Source organism: Ictidomys tridecemlineatus, chromosome 1, assembly GCF_052094955.1.
Source record: "Ictidomys tridecemlineatus isolate mIctTri1 chromosome 1, mIctTri1.hap1, whole genome shotgun sequence".
Classification (NCBI taxonomy): domain Eukaryota; kingdom Metazoa; phylum Chordata; class Mammalia; order Rodentia; family Sciuridae; genus Ictidomys; species Ictidomys tridecemlineatus.
The window spans coordinates 42,335,211-42,358,324 of record NC_135477.1 but is presented as its reverse complement, the minus strand read 5'-3'; the positions used below and the strand labels follow the sequence as shown (position 1 = coordinate 42,358,324).

The 23,114-nt window shown below is 47.7% G+C and overlaps 2 protein-coding genes across 5 annotated transcripts in view; both read left to right on the top strand.

The window, feature by feature from the left end:
* Window positions 1-3,213, top strand: part of Tspan14 (tetraspanin 14) — a 57,606-nt gene extending 54,393 nt beyond the window's left edge. Inside the window, exon 9 of the mRNA XM_005338552.5 lies at window positions 1,436-3,213. Coding sequence (XP_005338609.1) covers window positions 1,436-1,507 — 72 coding nt within the window. The 3' untranslated portion in view covers window positions 1,508-3,213. The remainder of the gene's footprint in view (window positions 1-1,435) is intronic.
* Window positions 3,214-3,353: 140 nt separating this feature from the next.
* Sh2d4b (SH2 domain containing 4B) overlaps window positions 3,354-23,114 on the top strand; it is a 99,617-nt gene continuing 79,856 nt past the window's right edge. For 2 of the 4 annotated variants that reach the window (XM_021735436.3, XM_078039018.1), the window contains exons 1-3: window positions 3,354-6,662; window positions 19,070-19,239; window positions 19,331-19,739. In XM_021735436.3, coding sequence (XP_021591111.3) covers window positions 19,556-19,739 — 184 coding nt within the window. In that variant the 5' untranslated portion in view covers window positions 3,354-6,662; window positions 19,070-19,239; window positions 19,331-19,555. The remainder of the gene's footprint in view (window positions 6,663-19,069; window positions 19,240-19,330; window positions 19,740-23,114) is intronic. The other 2 variants (XM_078039023.1, XM_078039039.1) reach the window with 2 other exon arrangements.

The following is a 23,114-nucleotide window of genomic DNA, read 5'->3' as shown; positions in this document are numbered from 1 at the left end:
GAGAGAGAGAGAGAGAGAGAGAGAGAGAGAGTGTGTGTGTGTGTGTGTGTGTGTGTGTGTGTGTGTGTGTGTGTAATGTATATGTGTGTTGTGTGGGCTAGAACCAGGACAGACTGATTCCTGTCTCCCTGTGGTCTACTACCTAAAGGAAGCCTCTCTGTCATGACAATGTAAGAGGTACTGTACAGAATGGCAGTGGAGTGAGACCCTAGTAGACTGTATAAGGGTATCTGGTTGGGACTGGAGTCACCTGCTTTGAGAGTCTTCCCTGCTGCAAGTGGATGCACATGGCAGGATTTAAGATGTCAGAGCTGCTTAATGGAAGGTGATATTGTTGATCACCTGGGGCTTGAAGGAGGACTGAGGCTCAGGTCAATGTAGTCACCTAAGGATCTCTTCCTCCCTGTCCCTAGAACCTGGGCACCCAGGCCTCTTCTTGTTAACATGAGCCCCTCTTGGCTCCTGCCCTTTGCGGATGCTTGTTCACCTGAACAGTTGGAAGGATGTTGGTGGTGAGGGGGCAACAGGGCCTGGGGTGAGTGGACCCGCCAGTATCTCCTAGAAGGGAAGTCAGTAATTGAGTGGTCTCAGAGGAATGAACATTTCTAGTGCTGCACAGAGCTCGTGAGGAGATGCTGGCAGTCTGAGCAGCTTCTGGGAGAGTGGGTGGTGTGCATGTGAACACACCAACCCTGCCTTGAAGAGGATGACTGCGGTGGGTCCAGCCACTTGCACGCACCTTTCTCCTTCACTCAGCAGTGTGTACTTAGTGACTGCAGAGGAAGACAGAGAAGCATGTAGACAAGGAAAGAAATAGCCTTGCAAAGCAGGCAGGGGAGTCAATTACGAACCACAGGCAGAACTTAAAAGGGGAAATAAAAATCAAGAGCACTCCTGAAGGTTACCAAGTTCACTTTGGGCTGTTCATGTAGGAAAACTTCAGCCGAGCCTCATGGTTGCCCAGTTCTCCAAGGACAGGACGTGTTGACATCAGCACAGCCAGGGTCATTAATTACCTTGGTTTTATGATGGAATCCAGGTTTATAGGAAACATTTGAGATTTGTTATTTTGGGGATCAACATGATAGAATGGCCTTGTTAATTTTGGTTTCGATCTGGGTACACGTGTTCTGCCTATGGGATGTGCTGTGCTCACTTGTGTTAGAGGCAGGACCAAGTGTCTTTTTTTAGTCCATGGTTCCTGCTTGTTCTTGCCTCTTCTGGGCTCAAGAGACACAGCAGACTGTACTTTCTACCTGTGGGTCAGTTGTACTTTGCCCTTTGCATGAGCGTTTTTCTCAGTGTGTCCCTACCCTGGCAGAGTGGACCAAGGGAGCAGTGTGCAGTGGGGTGTCCACCGGTCTGCTCTCTGCTCCCCGCCCTCCTCCTTTGGTTGCTAATGCTAAAGGCCACTGACTGCTGGCTTTGGTTTCAGATATTTGGCATCTTCCTGGCAAGGACCCTGATCTCAGACATCGAGGCGGTGAAGGCCGGCCATTACTTCTGAGGAGCAGAGACGAGCAAGTGCAGCTGAGCCACATTGTGGAGGCCAGAACCCTTCACTGTCATCAACCTTATATCCAGTGGGAGAGAAGCTGGCACAACCACCCGGAGCCAGCGCCCTTTCTTCAGCATCAGTGTGATATGAACTCTATTTCTCCTTGCTGGTGCTGAAGGCCCAGGGCTCCTTTTTACCTGCAAGACTTGAGCCTGCATCCCTGCTGGGACTTCCTAGAGGCAGAAGTGTCTCTACATGGGGCAGTGGCCCCGAGGGACAGACTGGGCTTCTGTGGCTGTAAGGAGTGCCTGTCTTGGCCCTCTTGGAGACCGAGAGCCTCTGCAGACACCTGCTCCTCACTGCAGGCTTTGGGTCATGGGCGCTAGCCTGATGGACAGCCACATCTTAGGGTGGGACATGGGTAAAGGGACAGCAGGTGAGCACAGAGCTTCTCTTTCCACCAAGTCCAGCAGTGCAGTGGCCTGCTCCTAGCTGGGGAAGGGGAGGGGCTCAAGTGGATCTGTGTATGCTAGTGGGATCGTGGCGGGTTAGGATCATTTGCAGGACCCTCAGCCATGTCCAAGTGAAGTAAGCCTGAGCCAGGGCATGACTGGTGCCACGAAATGCCTCGGCGGCTACCCGCCAAGCCCCACTGCCATTTTCCAGGACAGGAACTGCCTCTGGTTTCAACAGCATTAAGCCCTGGTTGCTGGGGAAGCGGGGGTGGCCCGTTCCCCACTGAGAGCCGGCTCTCGTTTTCTTAAAGTGTGTAAATAGTTTATTTATAGGGGTAAGAATGTTTTCACACCATGTCTTCATTTCCTTTTCCTTTCCTCCGGCATTCTCCTCTCAGCAGCCTTACACAGTGTCTGGAACTAAAAGCTGTCCCTTTCAGTTCCCCTGAGTGTCTCCAGAACCAACCACAGCAGCCTGTCCTTTCCATCTACTGTGTTCCTGCATTCCCCTTCCTCCATACACTGCCCCCGAGACACACCCCACCTCCCAGCTTGGCCTCACTGTCTTCCAGTCTTGGTGCTACTAAAGCTGTCACCCGAACTTGAATCCTGCCCCTCCTTCCCCATGGCCTGCCCAGGATGCCCCAGCCCCCCACATAGGCAGCCAAAAACCTTTTGGGCAGAACTTCTGGTCGAAGCTATACGCCAAAGGGTGGCTGGCCTGACATCTGTCCTTAGAGAGAGCTGCTATCCTGCAGCCAGGCCTTTGCTGAGCTGTGCACTCCAGGCCACAGCTGCTTAGAATCTTGGGACATTTTATTTCTCACTTTCGTGGTGATTCCCCACCAGGATATGTGTGGTCACTGTGCCCACCCTTCCTGTTGGGGCTCTTCTGGAGCTTGCTCTTGGCAATGAAGTTTATTGTATGTGCTGAAAAACCCTTGGAGTAGTTGGGGCATTGTCCATCTTTGGCTGGGCTACTTCTAATGCTTCTCTGTAGCTTGTACCAGTTCTGTCCTTACTGTTCAGGGATCGAGAGCTACCTTCATTCACTTGCAGAAGTGTACATTCTAGTGTGGTGTATACTGGTTATGCTGGTGGGTGTTTGTTGTTGATGATGATGATGATGATATTTTTGTTTTGTTTTGTTTTGTTTTTTACCATTCTCTGTAGACTAGAGGAAGAATGCTTGTGTTTTTAGAAAGTGTGTTGCTTCTCTTTGACTGCCAAACTCTTTTATGGAATATATCTTTATATTAATGCTGCTGTTTTGGTTGTTTTTATTTGGAGTCACTACCAAAATGATTTTAAATACACAGTATAAATTTGGCTGCAGGGGGAATGAGCAGGATCAAGTGTAACTAGAGGTATAGTAGTGCAGATTGGCACGTTCCAACATGGATTTCAGTTATCCTTCAAACAAGGCTACAACTGGAACTGGTTGACTTGTGGTGTAGCCATGCCTGTGTGTAGGCAGGAGCGGAAGAACTTTAACCCTCAGGCCCATAGGAAACATTACTTTAGGTGATTCCTTTCCAAACCCTGACAATACTGTTTACCCAAGCAAAAAAAGCTTGGGGACTATGGGTTAGTATCTGGGCATTGCTACTACCTGAACCATGTATCCTGGACTTGTTGGCCTCTGTGTTGTTGGGGGAGGTGGGAGGGTGTCAGGGGCTGTGTCTACCTCAGGGAGCCTTCCACCAAACCTCCCTGCCAGTGTGTTGGTGGCCATAGACCCTGCTTGCCAGAGTGTTGGTTCCAAAGGCTTCAGACAGCTCTTGCGGTCCCATCTATTCATGTAGTCCTATTGCCTGGACCCCTTGGAATCCTCCTAGGTACCACACTCCAATTCAGGAGGAATTCTAGCCATGACTTCCAGAATTTTGTTTCTCAATTAGTTCATAAAATGTTCAGGCCATCTCGTTTAACTCTTGAGTCGTTGGTTGAAGAAAGAAAACAAATCAAGGATTAGGGAGCCCCTGACTTGAAGCTCAGACACCCTACCTTGGCCTGCCCTGTACCCTCACCTTCCCTGTTCTCTCAGGCTGCACAGAGGCCAATGTGCCACCTCTGCACTCTCCTTAAAGCTTTGTCCTCCTTAGAGCTCACTTTTTTAACTTTTTACTTTTTTTTTTTTTTTTTTTTGGCAAGCACTCTACCACTGAGCCACACCTCCAGTTCTGCCACTCACTTCAAAGTCTCCAGGTTTCTCCTGTCCTTCCTGTGACCCTCCTCCTACCTCCTCTCAGGACTCCGCCCTGCTTTTTCCCCACCCCTCTTCCTGTTGCTGTCTTTTTTCCTCCTCCTACAGACTTGCTGAGGCCCCATTGCTTTCCTTTCCCACTTTCCTTCCCTGGCAGCTTCTTCTCTGGCCACTCTCTGCCCTTGTCATCCCCACCAGTACTCTCCTTTTGGCTGGTTGTCAAACCAGGACAACCAACTCTTCAAAAGCCTCTGCTTCTGAGGTCCAGGTGTGCTACTTCTAACCCTCTTCCATCTGTCCCTCTCAGGCCTCAGCTGTGTCTGCCCCACCCTCCTCAGTGGTCTCCAGGACCTTCCCATTGCTCACAGGTCAGGGTCCTGGGTCAGGCAGGAAAAGCATCTGCATTGCTTCACAAGCCCAGGCACTCGGTGTCCCCACACAAATAACAATAAAAATTAATGGACATAGTACAGTATGTTTCAGCAACACAGGAAATACTCAGAGTACTTAAGAATTAATAACTCATTCAAGCACCAGAACAGGTCTGAGGAAGCCATTTTCATGCATAAAACATGTACCTCAGAGGAAGGTAGGTTACCTCCAAGGATTGGGAAAGGTCTGGTTTAACTCTGGAAGCCTATCCCTAGAAACTCACCTTGCAGCTAAAGCAGGAGGCCAGGAGGTAACCTGCCAGCTCTGAATTTCAAATCTAATTGGCTCCTGCTAAACAGAACCAGTCCCAGAAGATCCTCCAGGTCACTGGGCTCAGAATCTATAGGCATTTGGGAAAAGTGGGGAAATGGTGACCTCCCCTCCGGGTCCACATGATGACTTCCTGGACTTGAGTGCCCAGTTTGATTTGGGGGCCTTTGGAAAAGTGGGGCATTGCTTCTAAGCACAACCCTATGCTGGGCTGTAGGCCTTGGTGTCACACAGTAGGTTCAGTTTGCTGTAAGGCCCAAGCTGTGCTGTGTTCAGTCCACAAACCGACTGCTCCCTAGCTCTGTGTGAGGTGCTTATCTTAAAGCCAAGTTGCTGGGGATGGGGTGGGGACAAAGCTTCCCTGCACTCAACAAGCTTATGGAGGCTGGGCATTGTGGGGTAAGAGGGCAGCCTTCTCTCAAGGAAGTGCTGAGCAGAAGCCACAGAGGGAGGGCCTCTGTCCAGCAGGAGGGTCCACATGATGACTTCCTGGCCAGCAACCTCAGAACATGGTCTGCAGAGATGCAGAGAATGGGGAGAGCTATCTCAATGGCCCAGCACCTGAGGTTCCCACTGTCATGGAAAAGTCCCTACCCAGATGTCAGTTGTGTCAGCACTGGCCCCCATAGCTGAAAACCCTCAGGTCCACCAGGTGAGAAGGGAGGAGGAACAGTACTTCATGTGGGCCTTTGCTCCAGTGTCAGTGTGTTTGTGTCTCCAGGGCTACAAAGCTTTAGCTCATCAGCCCCATGATGGATCTTGGTAGAGGTGCTTCTATCTGATCATGTCCAAAGGATCTCTGGGCTTCCAGGTCAGACTGGGCCACCTGCAGGCTGTTCTCATTTACCTGGGTGCTCTCCAAAGGCCCAGAGAACCACATACTTTTAGGGCATTTTGAACTTCTTACAAAGTCACAATTAACTGGCCTTTCCTCCTCAAAGTCTATGTTAAAACCAAATTTATTCTCAGAATGATTTGGGGGGCTTTAAGGAGCCTCAGAAATGTCACATGTAGAACTGGGGCTATTGTGGAACCTTAGGAGAAAGAAAAAAAGCTAAGGATACATTTAAGTGGAAACTGTTCTAGGGGTTCTGTGGGGTCCCAGCTCTGAAGAGGGCAGAGTAAAAATTCCTTACAAAGGTTGGAGTTGATTATTTCTTCACTTGCCTCCCCCGCCCCCTGTGTTCTGTGTCCTGTATTTCAGCAGGGCTTTCAAAAGCATCACTTAATAACTACCAAAATAAATTACCACCTTGGACTGTAATTTTGTCACCTCAAGCAACTTTTAAATGTGTCTTTTAAAATATAAGTAAAAGCAATCTAAATAGAGTATAAAGTGATTTTTTTTTCTGTTGCCAGAGGCAACCATAATGAAGTCTCCTTCCAGCAAGTGTCTTCAGATCTTTACACAAATGGCAATCATTTTACATGGTATCCCATGATTAGTTTTACTTAATATACTGATCTGTGGTGCATTTGCATGGTTACACTGTCCATTGTGGGGCTGTGCCACCAGCAAATGAACCTTGCCCTCAGTAAAGGGGAGTATGTTTACAGACATAGGTAACAGAAAACCTAGTTCAGACTGGCCTGCACAATGAAGGGAGGGTTTTGGCTCCTGAAACTGGAAAGTCCAGAAGTGGGGTGAGTTTCAGGGCTGGTTTGATCCAGTGGCTCAGCAATGTCAACAGGATCTGGTTTCCTTTCTCTCTGCTCTGCCTTGCATGGTATCCCCATCTTCTGGGGCTGAGGGAGGAATCATTCCACCTGGGACAAGCTCCTGTGATGGATGCAGCATGGGGTAAAGCCACTGGGGGAAGGGAGGCCCTCCTGCTTGTTCATTTCACTTAAACCACATGGCAGGATGTGGTTTAAGCAGAGTCCTGTAGGATGGGGGATAGATGCGAGATGCAAACAATCCCCACCACCCCTGCATTGCTGTGGGTGAACATTAGGGTAGCTTGCAGGGTTTTGTTCTAACAAGGGGTTGAAAAAAAAGCATGTGTGTTTGGTTAATGGAATTACTTCTTAGTAGGATTTATAACATGTTTAAGGGAATTCTCCAGAGGGTTGGCTTACATTGGGTTGGGATGTGCCTCTTTTGCCAGGTCATTGCTGGTGTATGGGAAAGTGTCCTAAACCTCTCCTCCCTTTTTGGTAGGTAATAATCCCTCTCTTGGACCTTTCAAGGATTAAATGAGATGTGGTGGGTAAAACATTAGTTAGTATGGTAACCCCCAAGTTATTGCTAATGTAGTTGCTAATGTGGTTTGGAGATTAAGGGGATTTGATCTGTAGCTTTTTGTCCCCACCTGCTGAGCTGCCTGGGTTACATGTCATACAGCTCAAGTTCTGAGCCCAGTGAAATGAGTAAGATGTAATATTCATTCCTCCGCCCTTTTGGGCACAAGGCTTCCGGGTTTGTAGGGAGCCTCAGGCATTTGGAGTTCAAGATCTGTTTGCTTTATGTCCCTTTGGGATATGGAGGTGAGAGGAGGATGCTTCCTACCTGGAACATGGATCCTGCTAGAAACCTACACAACCGAAGAAGTTGCCCCTCAGGCCCCACAAAGCAGCAGGGGGCCCTCACCTGTCAGGGGTTCCAGGACTGCTATTGACACCCAGGGGCACAGGAGGGATGGTCCACAGGGAGAAAGAGCTTGGAATGGGACAGAGGTGAGCTGGAATAGCAGGGCCTGGTGTGTAATGATGTGCTCTGAAAACTACAGAACATCTCATTGGGTGGTTGGTGGACCCCATCTGGTCCCCTGCTCCTGGTAAGAACAGAGGCCTGGAGAAGTGCTAGGACCTGCTGGAGGAGGCCAAGTGCCCTCACCTGATCAGGTGTAGGAAGCCTGGGATCATGCTTGGCTCTTTAAGAGCCAGGGGACCTATGTGAGATAGGTGCACAGGCCCTGCTGTGCTTGCCAGGAAGCCCTGAGAAAAACTTGGTGTCTGAAAACTGTGGGAATGTCAGGAAAAGTCAGGTAGAGTGTGGCAGTTGTCACCACCAGGGCTGGTGTCTTCCTCTTCTCTCCCTAAGGTGGCCATTTCAGCCTTACTGTGCCTTTGCAAGGAGGTCAGGGTGGCAGGTTTGCAGATCCTTTGGGCACAAACAGTCATTCAGCTATTAGCTATTGTGTTTTCTTTACTTTTAGATTTGATTTTTTTTCTTCCTTTTTTTTTTTTTTTGGAAATCAGTACAGATGTAGTTTAATATGGGAAGACTTGGAGTGGTCTCTGGGAGGTATTGAGTACCCTGTCTCTGAAGGAATGCAGTACTTCTCTGGGATAATATGGATAGGATAGGCAGCATGTGAATTTTGTGCTTCATGGACTGAAAGCAACTCCTTCCATCTATTGATTAAAAAGGGGGGCGGATAGGTTGTAGATCAGTGGTAGAACGCTTGTCTAGCACATGTGAGACACTGGGTCCAATCCTCAGCACATTAAATAAATAAATAATATAAAAGTATTGTTTCTATCTACAACTAAAAAATGGTTTTTTTTAAAAAAGCATGACTCTAATATTACATGTGAACCTGTCAAGGTTTTAATTCATTAAATAAGGGAGTTGGTAAGATTAACAATTCAAAGGAGGAATCACAATGAATCATAAATCCATATGTAGTAAAAGTGTTGAAATTGTCTTTTTTTTCAGGAAAGGAAGCAGTTGAATCTCTTCGGGAGATATGTACATCTATTGACAATAACTCTGCAACATAAAGAGTTGTAGAATAGCTCAAAGGCGATGAAGATCTAGAATCGAGATCAGATAAATGGGAAAGTGTGCCCCAAACAATGCATAGGTTTCCACTGAAGACACTCAGAATGTTTTTTACTTATTCCCAATTTCCTTCTACCTCTTGTCTCTCTAGAGCTTACTTTTAAAATAGAACCAGGCAGGTCATCGAAAGGAACCAATGGCTCACAGTGATAAGAGGTGCTTGAGGATTAGAACACTTAGCTGCCCCAGCCAAGGGCCAACCACTATGGGAAGCATCCTGGGGGTTCTTTCAGCATGAATGGCTGGCTCAAGCCACGTCTGCTACCTGCAAAGCTCATGTCTGCAAATCTGCTTGTTTTTTTGTTTAAACGAAAGAGGGGAAAACCCAACTTTTTGTTTTCTTTTTTAAATAAAAAGATGGAGTCTTGCTTTGTTGCCCAGGCTGGCCTCAAACCCTGGGCTCAAGTGATATTCCTCCATCAGCTCATGAGTAGTTGGGACTACAAAGTTTGAGCCACTGTGCCCAGCTGCAAACCTGATTTACATTTGCTTCTTGACCCACTGCTGCAGACACCTCAGTTGCTGCATCCCAAACTGCTTAACATGTTTTCTCTTCCCCCAAGCCTACATTGCACTCACACCACAACCAGCCCTTGTCTTCTGTATCTCAGCCAAGCTCCCCACCATTTATCAGTGACCAAATGCAAGAATATGGTATCACTTGGGCTATGGCAATGAAATTGATTCCTCTGTAGTCAGTAGGCCATCTATCCTAAAAGTTAAACACCATCTAGCCACGTGATGCTGAATACTTCACTCCCTGGAGTAGCCACCATGACAGATTTCAGTATCATTTACCCCCTTTTTTGTCTGAATGATTCCTGAGACTCTCCTTGTTTGTAATGCATGCATATAGGTGCTTTTGATTTTTGTTTTCTTATTTATTTAAGTATCAGGGATGGAACCCAGGGGTGCTGTACCACTGAGCTACATCCCCAGCCCTTCTTATTTTGAGACAGGGTTTTGCTGAAATTGTTGAGGCTGGCCTCACACTTGGGGTCCTCCTGCCTCTTCCCAAGAAGCTGAGATTGCAGGTGTGTGCCACCATGCCCAGAACAAAGTAAAGTGTGTTTACTTTTCTCTCTGAATCTTGAAGAGATTCCTGAAAGATATAGGGGTGAGAGGACTTTGGTCATGTAGAAGGAAACCTGTGATGGATGTTTTAAATAATAGGAGTGTGGGGGGGTCCCCAGCCCCTAGCTGCTGAATTCTCCCCTCTTTCCTCCCTGAAAAACAGTTCTTAGAACTGGCAAAGACATGCATTTTAATGTCACAATTTTGATCTTTTTAAAAAATTCCTAAAATTTTTAATACCTCCCTGTGTTTGTCAGTTTCTATCACTAAAGTGAAATACTTGAGATAAGTGACTTATAAAGAGAAAATGTTTATTTTGGCTTACATTTTGGAGGCTTCCAGTTCAAGATTGATTGGTCCATTACTTTGAGCCTTTAGAGAGGTAGAATATCACAGCAGGAGTCTTGGCAGAGCAAAACTGCTCACCCCATGGCCAAAAAGGAAAAGAAAGAAGATGAGGCTGGGGTCTCACAGTCCCCTTTGGACGGTCATCCCCAATGACCTGAGGACCTCTCATAGGGTCTCCCCTCCTTTGAAGGCCCACAGCACCTCCCAATAACACCATCTTTGGGACCAACGACTTGGTGTATGTGGGAGTTGTGGTTCTGGGGATGGAACCCTGGGCCTCTACCCAAGTGTTCTACCACTGAACCACACTCCCAGCCCCAGGAACATGCCTTTAACACATGGACTTTGGGGGACATTCAACATCCAAACTAAGCATCCTATCCCCTTACCTTAAGGTCATACCAGGATAGGTGCCAGCCACGGCCTTGAGGAAGCAATATAGGTGAATGTTCACTGTGGTCTTCAGGAGTAAGGTTGAAACTGGGGCATGTAGGTCCATAAGCCTTTTTTTCTGCTATGAAAATGTAACAGTCTGATGATGACCTCAGAAAATCTGCAGTGGGGCCAAGGCTGCAGGTGGGGGCTGGGAGAGAACTATTTTCTCCATTATAGTTAAGAGGAAACAGACTCAGACCAAGGAACTTGCCAGATGGCTGGGAAGTAACATAGCTGAGATTACAGCTAGGATTCCCACTTTAAGGACTGTTGTCCCTCCCTCTGATGACACTAATTCACAGGACACAGGTGTGTGTGCAGTTGTGGGCAGATGTGTGTGCTCATGTAGCACAGTGCAAAAGCCAGAAACTACAATCCTTTTCTTTAGAAAAAATGGAAATAGTGCAGTCATTCCAACACTAGCTTATGAGTTAGGGCAGTGGTTCTCAAAGTATGATCCCCAGGTCAGCAATTACAGCATCACCACCAGATCTTCTCAAAATGCAGCTTCTATGCACTGCCCTTCCCCAAGTATATGGAGTCAGATACTCTGGGAGAGGGCCAGTGTTCTGTTTCAATCAGCTCTTAAGTGATTTTATTGCACACTAAAGTTTGAGAACTGTTTTATAAGGGAAGAATCAGAATAGAGTAACCACTGAATTTTGGTGACTTTGAAAAAGAAACGCTTGTTTCTTGTGTATGTCACATTCCCTAGTGGCTTCTGGGGGTTAGGGTGGGGAATACTATGCTCCATACAGCCTCTCAGGGATCCAGTCTCTTTCAGTCTTATGGCTCTATCTCCTAGAGCCCCTTGGAGTTGTCTCTAGTGAAATGGTGGCTGAGGCAAGGGTGAGGACAAGGGAGGAGGATCTTGGGAGCTAGACCCAGATGGGAATATATTGTGTTCACATTCCATTGGCCAGAACTTGAGCCAGTTAACTACAGGAGCCTGGCAGAGATCGAGGAGTAAGAAGGGAGGTCAGACATTGGACACCAATGTTCTGTGCCCCAAGTCACAGTTTAGGGAAATAAAGATGAACTGAATTTTCTGACTTCCTAAATCCCTTTTTGTAGGAATATGGGGCCCAGACTAGGGTTGGGGCTGGTTTGCCTCATAGCCTCTGCTCAGCCTTAGAGAGTGCCCTGAAAGCAATTTGGCTTCTCAAGTTCTGGGCAGGAGAGTGGGCTGTGTCCGGACTGGAGGGCAGACAGCACACTGAACAAGAGTGGAACATAGGAGGGCAGGAGCCATTCTTGGCTTGGTGAGACCTGCCTTTAGTCCTTCTTGTTAGCAGCTATGCGACCCTAGTCTTGATTTCCTCAAATATAAACTTGAGATAATAAAATTGCTAGTTTCATAATCTTGTTCTGAGAATTAAATGAGGAATTTAAAAAGGAAGCCCCTTGGCACAGACCCTTCTGCCACACAGACATAATGTTGATAGTTCTTCCCTGGCTGTTCCACTGAGCAGGACATGGGGGATGGGGGCCACTGGGCTCTCCTGGTGCCTTGGAACCTGGCAGCAGGGGCTCACTCCAGTTCTCAGCCACTTGCAGGACAAGGATGGCTTCTCACTACTGGTCAGGATGGCTAACGCTGGGCTTGAGGTTTGTATGTGACTTGCCTGCAGCTGAGTGGGGCAGCAGGGAGGGCTAGCAGACTGCTTCATTTTTACTAGGACCCAAGGGACCAGGGCAGCCTTGGTGGGAGGCTGTTCATAGTGTTGGCCATCTAGAGCAGCAGAGTTCCAGCTTGCCCTTGGAATTCACAAGTATGCACTAAGACTTGGTGTCTGGTAAACCAGTGCTGAGTGGCCTCTGGAGAGGGATCAGGTGAACAGTGTTTTCTTATGAGGAGGATGAGGTTTCCAGGAGAGATTTATGGGGTAAGGATGCAGGTCAGTGTTGGTCCTTTGTCTAGGTCAGCTGGTGGTGGAAAGGTGGCAGCCATCTCAATGCTCTCTCCGCCCTGTGGACCCAGAGCTTCCTACTCCATTAGCCTGTGAACAGAAGATTTAGCTTCTCTAGAAACTGTCCCTTTATTGTGTCACAGCTTCTGTCCATGAAGCAAAGAAGGAAGGCCTGGGACACTGCATAGCTCTAAGAGTGTACATTGAACAATCATGTAGAAGTCTTGGAGTTTTGCTCACTATAGAAAACTGGTGACATCTAAGTATGGAGGCGATGGCTGGATTTGGGGGCCTGAGAAGACTTCTTGTGGGAATCAGGCCATCAAAAGGGCCTTCCCGTTTGTGGTCTCATGTCCTGCCCATTTCTGTAGCATCCATGACAAGACAAATGGAGACAGAGGCAAACCACTGGGGTGGTCAGGAGACACTGGCTGTAGTAGTCTAAAAATTTACCTCCAGGTGAAACAAAATGGGGTTTTACAAAGGCCCACACCCCCAAGAAAGACAGGGGCACATTCATCATAGACTCAGAGCAGAACCAGGGCTTTGGAGTAGGCAGGGACCTTGAACCTGCTAGGGAGATCTTCCCATTGGCTCCTCTGCTATCTTTACACGTTGGTCCTACTTCCTTCTGCTACATACAGACCTTAAACTTACAGGGAGACTTGAGTATCAGCATCCCCAAGTTAGTAACTTGGTAGAAAATAAGCTCATTATCCCCCATGTTTGTATATCAATCCCAGACCCAATACCTGTCCAGCTCGTAAGTCCCCTTTAAAGCCAGGAATATGGGGAGGCTCTCTAGGCAGAGGAATTAACTTCCACAATGCACTCCCCCACCTAATATTATTTTGGTTCACCAAATTAATGAGGAACCAAACCTCAGATTAAGAAGCATACAAACAGAACTCATGTTGTTACCCAGTATGTGCCTGGCTGGCTCATACAGGGCCTATCTGTTTAACATGGAGCCCTGACTGCTTACCCAGGCACAGATGAGGAAACTGAACCATGAAAACAAGGCCTGTCTGGGAGCTCACTGGGCTGGTAAGGTTGAGTGTGGAGTGACACAGGTCTAGTTGGCTACTAGAACTGTGCTGTTGGAATCAGTGTGTGTGTTTGTGTGGGGTGTGTATGTGTGTGTGTGTGTATGTGTGTGTGTGTGTGGTAGTTTTTTGTTGTTTGTTTGTTCACAAACGTCACCATGGGTGTTCTGCCCTTTAGAGATACTTGGATGTCACCAGTTTTCTATGGTGAGCAAAACTCCAAGACTTCTCCATGATTTCTGCTGACCACTTTCCTAGAAGCCCATGTACCCCAAAACACAGAGATCACTTCTCTTTAGTGATCTCTGTTTATCCCCACCTTTATCTTACAGAATTGGATAAAATTCATTTTTAAAATAATAAAGATGTCACAGCAAACATTTTGTGAATTAAATCACATTGATGAAGATTTGGGGCAGGGTAGACTGCAACCCAAGTTAGATGACTCCCTCTCTCTCTTCTTCCCCTGCCTTCTCTGAAGCTCACAATCCCTAGTTCACTAGCATCAATTCCAAATCTAACAAGGTATCCAGAAGGGCGGAGCTTCTTCCTTTTTTCATATTTTTAATTGGAGCATTATAATTGTACATAAAAATGGGATTTTTGTTCCATATTCATACATGCACACAATATAACTGGCCTCCTACCTTTAATATATCACAATTGTACTCCTTGGAAAGGAGTGGGGCTTGTACTGTTCTTTGTCTTGATATATAAGACTGAGGCTGTACTACATACATCCAATCTCAGTTTACCTGCTTTCCCCTTGACCAACACATCTTGAGCAACCTCTTTATACTAATGTTCTCCTCAACTTCAGTTCCAATGGCTGCACTGCATTTTATTCTATAGATGTGCCATGATTTATTCAGCTAAACATTTTATTGAACACATTACTTATTCTGAAATTTCCACTATGACAAATGTCACAGTAATAATCCTTACATATGTCATAAGATCCCCGCCCCCACAGTGAGGATGTGAGCATTGAGGAGTATAATACTGGCAGTATAGAGTTCAATATTCCTCAGTATTTGGGGAGTTGGTTTCATCTGTTCATTCTTTTTTCTTTCTTGGTGCTAAGAATCCAACCCAGGACCTCCCACATGCTAGGCAAGCACTCTACCCACTGTTCTACACCCCTGGCCCCTCATCTATTCATTCTTTTGTTTAACTTGGGAATCATTTTATCAATCCTCTCTCCTAATTTCCTTTCATGTTTGAAATGATATTAAGTCCATAAATTAATTTGAGATAGTATTAGTTATGTATTGCTGCATAGCAAATTATCCTCCAATTTAGCAGCTCATAAACCACACACATGCCTTTCATAACCATTTTAAGGGTTAGGAATATAATAGCAGCTTAGTTGAGTGGTTCTGGCTCCACATCTCTCATGAGATTGTAATGAAACTGTTGACCAGGTGGAGATTTCTCCCGAGCAGAGCTGGAGGATCCTCTTCCAACCTCACTAGGGACTGGCAGGAGGTCTCAGTTCTGCCCATGGGCCTCACAGCATGGTTTCCTGAGTGCATGATGAGAGCTGAGCCTGGTCAAGTGTCTGATAGAAGGAATACTCCCTTCTGGCATGGGTGTGAAATCCAGGAGGTAGGGATCTTTGAGAACCATTTTCGCCGATTAGCTGATACGGAGATTAATTGGATATTTTTTCAATATTGGTTCTTTTCTGATTGTGAATGTCTTGTGTTCCTAGACCAACTTAAAGCCTACATATTCTCCCAGTAAAAAGGTCTACTTTTCCTTATTACAGGTCCCCACGTTGTTAAGTTCATTCCCAGTATTTCATATGTCTGGTTCCTCTAGTGAGCAGGATCTTATTTAATACATCATTTTTTCTCCCTCCCTCCTTAAATCATTATTTTATTTTATTCAAAAATATACCTCATTTTTTTCTAAGTAGTTGCTGCACTAATGCAGGAACACTATTGATACTTATGTCCATGATGACATAAGTATCATCATGGTGGTGACAAGCAGAAACTACTGTTGACTTTCGCTGAGCCCTTGAATTGCAAAATAGATGGAGTAAGATAAATAGGTACTCTTAGGAGCAGCTTCCCAAGTGATGATGCTCCAGGGAAGGTGGACAGATTGTAAGAAGGGCCTTCCTGTAGCTGATTCTTCCATGGTAACTTTGCCCAGGCTCAGCTATAGCTGAAATGAGAGGGTCCTCTGGCCATCACTGACCCTGCCTGTGAGGGACTGTGGGACATGCTGGGGAAGCCAAAGCAGGTGGCTTGTGACAAGGCTATCCATTCACCTAATGTAGCCCATGACTCCTAGGTCTAAGTGTTCAGCATCTTTCTGCAGAGCCCTGCTCTGGATGGCTCCCCAGCATCTGCATAGGCTCTGCCAGTTCCACCTGGAAGGTTCCTTCTTTCATTCATTTTCTATAAATATTTACCATGCATTGCTATGTGACAAGGAGCATTCTATATCAGTGACGAACTGGATGGAAGCACTTGCCCTTGGAGTGCTTATTATCTAGGAGGGAGAGAGAGAGACAGAAATATTATTGCCAAATAAATAAGTAAAATGGTAGTTTACAGAGCAAAGGAAGGGAGGGGTCATCAGGAGGATAGGGGAGCTAAAAGTTTGAGCCAAGACTAGAATTTGGTAACTGAGCCAAATGAGGTCTAGACAGAGGGATGAGCCATTGTGAGGCCCTGGGGAGGCAGATGTCCAGTGTATTTGCTGTCCAGTGTGAGGCCAGCAGGCTGTATCCAGTGACCAGGTGCAAAGGGGTGGGTGGTGCCATATGAGGGGTGGTATGAAGCTGGGCAGATTATGAAGGGCCCGTGGTCCCCTGTGAGAACTTGAGTTTTGAGTAGAGAAATGACATGCTCTGATTTAATTTTAAGAGGATTTCAGTAGAAGCAGAGATTCTGGATAAGACCCTGGGACCCCCAATTCTACTCTTATCTGATCCCTTAACAATGCCTGTGTAGCCCTTTATTCCCTCTCCCCTGAATCTAGCCAGCATTTGGTGGCTGTTTTCCCTGCTTCCTGTTTTTCTAGCACCCTTTCCACACCAGTGACAAAGCTGTTTCAGAAATGTCCCAAAGCCCTTCTGCTGCTTAGGAACCTGAAGTGATATGATGGTTTGTCCACCCTGACTTCCTGGCATAGGGAGGTCTGACTCTGCCTGTGGTCCTTCTCTGGGGGTGGGTCCCCTGCTGATCTCTGGAGGGAGATTGGTGTTAATAGATCACATTTTAGGACTTTTGAAGTACATTTGATTTCAGTCATGTGAGTTACATAAGTGTATGCTAATCATTCTATAAAACAGAAAAAGTTAAAGTGGTCCCTCCCCATTCCAAGATGAAACAATGTTGAACAATTAGATGTAAAATCATCTGTATTTTTCCTTTGTTTACACAAAAGTAGTCAGAATTTCTATTTTATTATTTTCTCTCCCGTTCCATGTTCAAACATGGACTTTAAAAAATGGATTGTCCTATGCACAGAATCCTACACATTGCCTTTCCATTTCATCTGCCTTGGACCTTTCCCCCTCGTTAAGCCAAATCGACCCCACTCTGTGACTGGAGCATACAGTTTTATAGTGGGTGACCCCTGAACTCACCAGGGACTTTCAGGTGGTTTCCAGTCACTTGCACAATAGCATTGCATGCGCGTATCTCCTGGCGCCTGAAGGAATTGCGTTAGCCTGCAAAAATAAATGCATCACATGGCTAATGAGAAATGAAAACAGAATACAGCCTGTTGAAAGGCTGCAGGAAACCTGGTCTGAGAACCGCAGGGTTCTGTCGCTGCTTATCTTGTCTCCTGTTATCTGGGGAGCCCAACAGTGCCCAGTTCGGCCGCCAGAGGGCGCGCCATGCCAGGCCGAGCCTGAGCGGCGGGCGAAAGCCAGGTGGGAGGTGGCGCCCAGGACTGCCCAGAGGCCCCCACCACTTGTTACCGAAACCCGATCTATCCCGCAGAGCGTCTGCGATCCGCCTTTGGGTCACGTCCCTGGGATTGGATGTCTCCTGGCCTCCTGCCCCACTGACCTGGGATTGCCAGGGAGCGCCCCTCCCACCAGCGAGGTCTGTTCTGTTGCACAGGACGGGGAGCCAGCTAGGGTCATCCTCATCTGTTACCACTACAAGGATGACACCATCATCACCCAGCCAGAGGACAGGACCTCATGCCCATTCCCACACCCAGGCGCCTGGTGCTGCTGCTCTGAACAGCATTCTCTTTGGCCCTGTGCCCTTTCTTGTCCCATGCCTCTGGGGAGCCAGGGAAGAAAGACACTGCCTGTAGGAGGCCAGCTCCCTTGGTTGCCTTCCTCCGCTGGTCTTCTCTCTGGGCTTTGAGCTGCCCCCAGCCCAACCACAATTAAGGCCAGGAAGGTCAGAGCAAGAGGGGGCTGGGGATCCTCAGTCAAGAACCAAAGGGAACCATGTCCCCTAAAGGAGTCAAAACTGAGGTAGGGAAAGGAGAGAAGAGGTCAGGGCAGGACCCAAGGCCACAGCTCATCCAGGTGGCTGGAACACCTGGGTGGAGGCTCCCAGAAGATCTGGGTCACATTGGGACAAGCTGTCTGGTCCTGGGAAGTGGCTCCAGACAGTAATTCTTTTGACCTAGTGGGCTTCAAGCTGGTTGAAACCTGCTTAGTCCTTGCATTTGTGTGGGTTAACCTTGCCGAGAGAGCTCACTTGCCACCATGTTCCATCGCTCAGATGTGCGATCCACCTTGAGTCCTAAGGGAAGAGAAGGGGACACAAAGGTCACCAATCCAACCAAGCCACAATGCCAAATCATATTTGTTTGCTTATTTTCTCCTGGTGGGATTCCATTTTTTAAACCATCAACAAGAAGTTAGATTTGAAAATTGGGTTGAGTCCAACTACAGCACTTTATTGGTTGGGTTGCCGCAGGCAAGTCGCTTACTTTCTCTGAATCCCATTTCCTTATCGGAATAAAAGGGCAGTTAACTGTAAGTACCTCTAAGCATTGTTTTTTTGGGGAGGGGGGGGGGCTTTGGTCTCAGCAAAAGCAGTTCCACCCACCCTCACAGCCAAACAGAGGTGGTTTCCCTCCAAGCAGAAAGTGCTATCATCCTGCCCTTCCCTGCCCAGGTGCCTCAGATCAGGGCATGAAGAGGAGGCAGCTTCATATTCTTCCTATTTCATGAATTCCAGACAACTGCAACAACAAGAAGATCAACATCAACCATCCCATTGGGCCCTGGGGGGGGGGTTGTCTCTCAGCATACACCCAGCTTGAGTTTCCTAATGGGGAAAGGGGAAAGAAAATCTGGCTTTCTTCTTTCTTGGAACTCCATGACAGTACTCCTTTTGGTGTTCTCTGTTGATACCATTTCATGTCCCTCCTTGGCTACAATATTGATAAGAGGAAAGATCTTTCCTCTCCCAATGCGAAGTTTTAAAAGCATTACCTCATTCTGCCAAATGTCCTGGAAAGGAGAGGGCTGGCAGTGGTGGAGCAGGTATATAGATGGTGGGGCTGAGGAGCCCAGAAGTTCCTGGCTGGCTCTTTTGGCCTCTTTTTAAAATTGGCCCCCAATACAGGGAGTTAGTAGGCAAAGCTGCCTCCTCCTTTCTCTTATCTGCAGAGGAGAGATCAGTTCTCTGGCTGGCCAGGGCAGTGTCATTGATACAGCTGGTGTCATCGTTACCTTCCACTGACAGATCACTCAACACCTACTGGCCCAGGCAGGGCTGGGCCTGGGCCTTGCCCAGCTGAGCTAGACCTTGGACTGTCCCTGTTTTTCCAGAAGTCGAGGTGAGTCCAAGACACAGGTGCTGCTGGGATACAGTGTTTGGTGACCCAACAGAGGGACTCAATTTCTCCTGGTGGCTGCTTTCCCTTTCAGGGTCCCAGAGGCTTCCTTGGTTCCGGCTACTTGGTCCCCTGCTGTCCTGGGGAGAGGAGATACGCTCATCACTGGCTGGGAGCTGAGGCAGAGTGATGCTGCTGCACAGAGAAGGGGCGCTGAGAGTGGCGCCCGAGTGAGGCCAGGGCTGAAGAGTGGCTTGGGGCATCCTGCCTGGCTGCTCTGGTCAGCTGCCCTTCTGGTGTGTGCATCGCAGGTGGCACCATGCTGCAGCAGATCCTGCACGACATGTACATAGACCCTGAGCTCCTTGCTGAGCTCAGCGATGTGCAGAAGCACATCCTCTTCTACAAGATGCGAGAGGAGCAGCTGAGGCGCTGGAGGGAGCGGGAGGCCTGGGAGGCCCTATCCCAGGGGGACGGCCTGCGGCCCCCGAAGGTCAAGCGAGGTATGTGGCTGGGCATTCACTAGTTCCAGGAGGGTGGAAAAGTCAGTGAGGCTAACCTGGGCTCTTCTGCAAGATGTGCACTGGTATGATGAGGGTTGAGGGCTTAGAACCCTTATGCTGTGGTGTTTGGTCCCTTTAGCCTGAGCTTTTACTTTAGACCAGGACTATAGGTTTAGACCACAGCAGAGGCTCTACAAAGTCCCTGAGAATGTAGACTTGATTTATCTTTTTGTAGAAAGTCCAGGTTCTGTGAAGTCACCCTGGGGATGTCAGATTAAGCTCAGGCATAGTTGGCAATTGCATGATGGAAGGAGGGCATGTACTTGACCTCATTGCAGGTTCAGGCCAGGGTGCAATGGAGACATGCAGTTCCTCTTTCCTTTGCGAGCATGACTCAGTAGTTCCCAGCTTGGTCTTGCACTGCGCCTCTCTGTTTCCTCATACAAGGGGATGGTTTGGATTATGCCTGGAACTCTGCTGGGCGTCTGGAGAAAGGGTGTCAGGGAATATCATCACACAATGAGTCACCAGCCCCCAAATGGAAATAGTAACTGCAGACAAGAATGATGGGTGCTACCTTTCAGGTAGTTTATATGCAAAGTCATGTGCCAATCAAGCCCATGGATGGGTCCACCTGAATGAAGGAGATTGTTCAGGACCCCTGGGCTAGAATCTGCTGGGAATGGTCATTTATGTGCACTGCACTCATTTTATACTTTGCAAAGCTCATTGCCTTTCTTTTTCCCTTCTGTGACCCTCCACTTGGCCTCTGTACTATTCAGCCAGTGAAGTGAACTGTTTAAAGTCTTCAATTCAAGCTGTTTCAGGGCTGTTTCAGGCCTGGGCATACAGGCGTCTTGGGGCTCTAGCTTCCGCCTTTCACTCCAGCCTCACTGCTGGCCCTTCCCCAGTTTGCACCAGGATGTAGTTTAAGATGTGCTCACTCCTGCTCTGGTCTTTGCACATGTGCTTCTTACTATTGGGAATGAGCTCCTGCCTTCATCCACTTGAAAGACTCCGTCAGAACCTGTCTTGTCCTCGGAGTCTTTGGGGATGCCCTCCAGCATAGGGAGCACTTGTCCCTATGTAGCTGATGGGCATGCAAGACTTACCCCAGCCCTTGCATTTGCCACACTGTCATTGTCATTCATCATCTGCTTGCTTGGCTCTCAGTAGACTCAAAGGCACTGGAGCGTGAGGCCATACTCCATTCTGCCCTTCTCCCTTGGGCCTACCACTGAGCAGGTTGGTATACAGTGTTAAATCTCTATTTTGAACAAGACACAGCAGGACCCTGAGGGGGCAGATTGTGGCAGAGTGTGACTTGGCTCACTAGTGGCTGTATCACTAACTGGCAAAAATGACCAGTCACCTTTCCAGTCCCATCCGACCTGTGCCTCGAGGCCTCACATGGTGGCTCCTTTGGGAGGAAGGCAGATGCCCCCAAATTTTAACTGCAAAAATATTTATATGGAGATTTGTCTTACATTGACATCTGCATTCTCATGTATAAATTATACATTAAACTCATATGGGTTTCTGGAGCAGAAGATTCTTTTCTAGGTTATTAATTTTCAGATTTATAAAGAACGGAAAGAGGGTGAACATGTTGAGGAATATGCATATCCTGGGTCAGGATCCATTTCGGATGCCAGCTTTGTGCTTCAGTCTTGTCCTTAGGAACTATCTGGGTAGGCCACCAGAAGCCTGGCTCTGTCCCTGGAGGACAAAGAGCTTTTTGTTGGAAGAGTCTGGGCTGCATGGTGCCCTCTTCATAACCTCATGGTGCAAAGATACTGTACCATGCCTGTGAGTTTTCTATTTGCCAGGTGCCTGCCCTACCCTTAGTCCTCCCATGTGGGGTGCAGGGCAAATTCCTGTGACTCCATTTCAGGAGGAGAATCTGATGCCCACAGAAAGGATGCATTGTATCCAAGTTTACCCAGCTGCTAAGAAATGGAGTCAAAACACACATCTTGTGACTTTGTTGTGGAGTCTAATGACTGATGCATGCTTTTTCTTTCATTTCTGAACTGGGGACTTGAATTAGATGAATAATCTATGCTCACATTCACTTGTTCATCCATCCATTCATTTGTTTGTTTCTCCAGCATTATGAAGAGCTGGCTTTGGTGAACTGGACGGAGCTTTATTTCTCCTGATCTTAGGTGGATAGATCACAGGGAACACAGCCAGGAGCCAGGCCTGGTGCAGGGCAGCTGTGTGGTGGCTCCGGGAAGGAGCAGGAGAGGACAGTCTCCACCCACTGGATCTTTTCTCTTCCTTCCTACTCCCTTTCCTCCTATTTATCCTGAAAGAGGCATCTGTAGTGCCTCTGGTGAGCTGTGTGCTGGCCTCTTGGCATCCTAAACACGATCTCGATGGGTCTTAGCCAGCTGGAATGATGCTGCATCTCCTCCTGGCCACTGTCCCCAGTCCTGCCTGTCCCCTTTGTTCTCCTCTCTCACCCTCTCTTTTCTGGGAACATTTCCCAGCTCCCAGTAGGCCTGACCTCACTGTTCTTAGGGCTCAGGTAACGCTCTGATGGCATTTGTAGGCAGCGTAGCACAGGGCAGGACAAGGCATGCTGTGTGCCTAAGAACTTGTCCACTTTCAAATTGTGCCCAGTGAGACTGGGAATAAGCAGGGTGGCATAGATCATTCTAGTTCACAACACCTTGGGGCTTTATTGGTCTTGGGACATATATTTGGGACCAACACATATAAGCTGGGGTGAAGGCTTAGAACTATACCATTAAAGCAAGGCAGGAGAGGAGATGGGGTCACAGCTGGGCATACCTCACTCCTCTAATCTTGTGGCACTTCTTTTCTATTTTTACTTTCCATTTTGGCATGAAGCTTTAGAGGTTCTCCCCAGTCATGGAAGACACAGGTCCTTAGCTTGGAAGATGGGGTATTTATCATGTTGATTATTTATCATATTTTGGATAAAGTTTGTTGTCCAGTGGGAAGTTGTGTTGTTATAACATTATGTTCCTATTAAGACTTAAGCCAGTCCCCTTCCCTACCCATGCAGCCTCCTCCAGCTTTGTTCCCATGTCCCTGCAAGAACTCCCAACTGCTTTGGGAATCAGAAACTTCACAGTCTTGTGGGTCACTTCTGCACTTGCTTAGTTATCTAGTTATCCCAGTTTCTCAGGGCTGGAGTGTTGTGGTCTTGGAGATAAGGAGTCAGGGCACATATTCACACTGCTCTGATAATATGGGAAGCTTTCCCAGCTGGACCTGTCAGCTCTGCCATGACTGACATTCTGCTAGTGTTAAATTGGTTCCTCTGTGTCTACCGCCTCATCTTTCTGGATGTCCTCTGGGAGCCAGACAACTTTCCTTGACCTCCTTCCTGCTTTCTCCTTC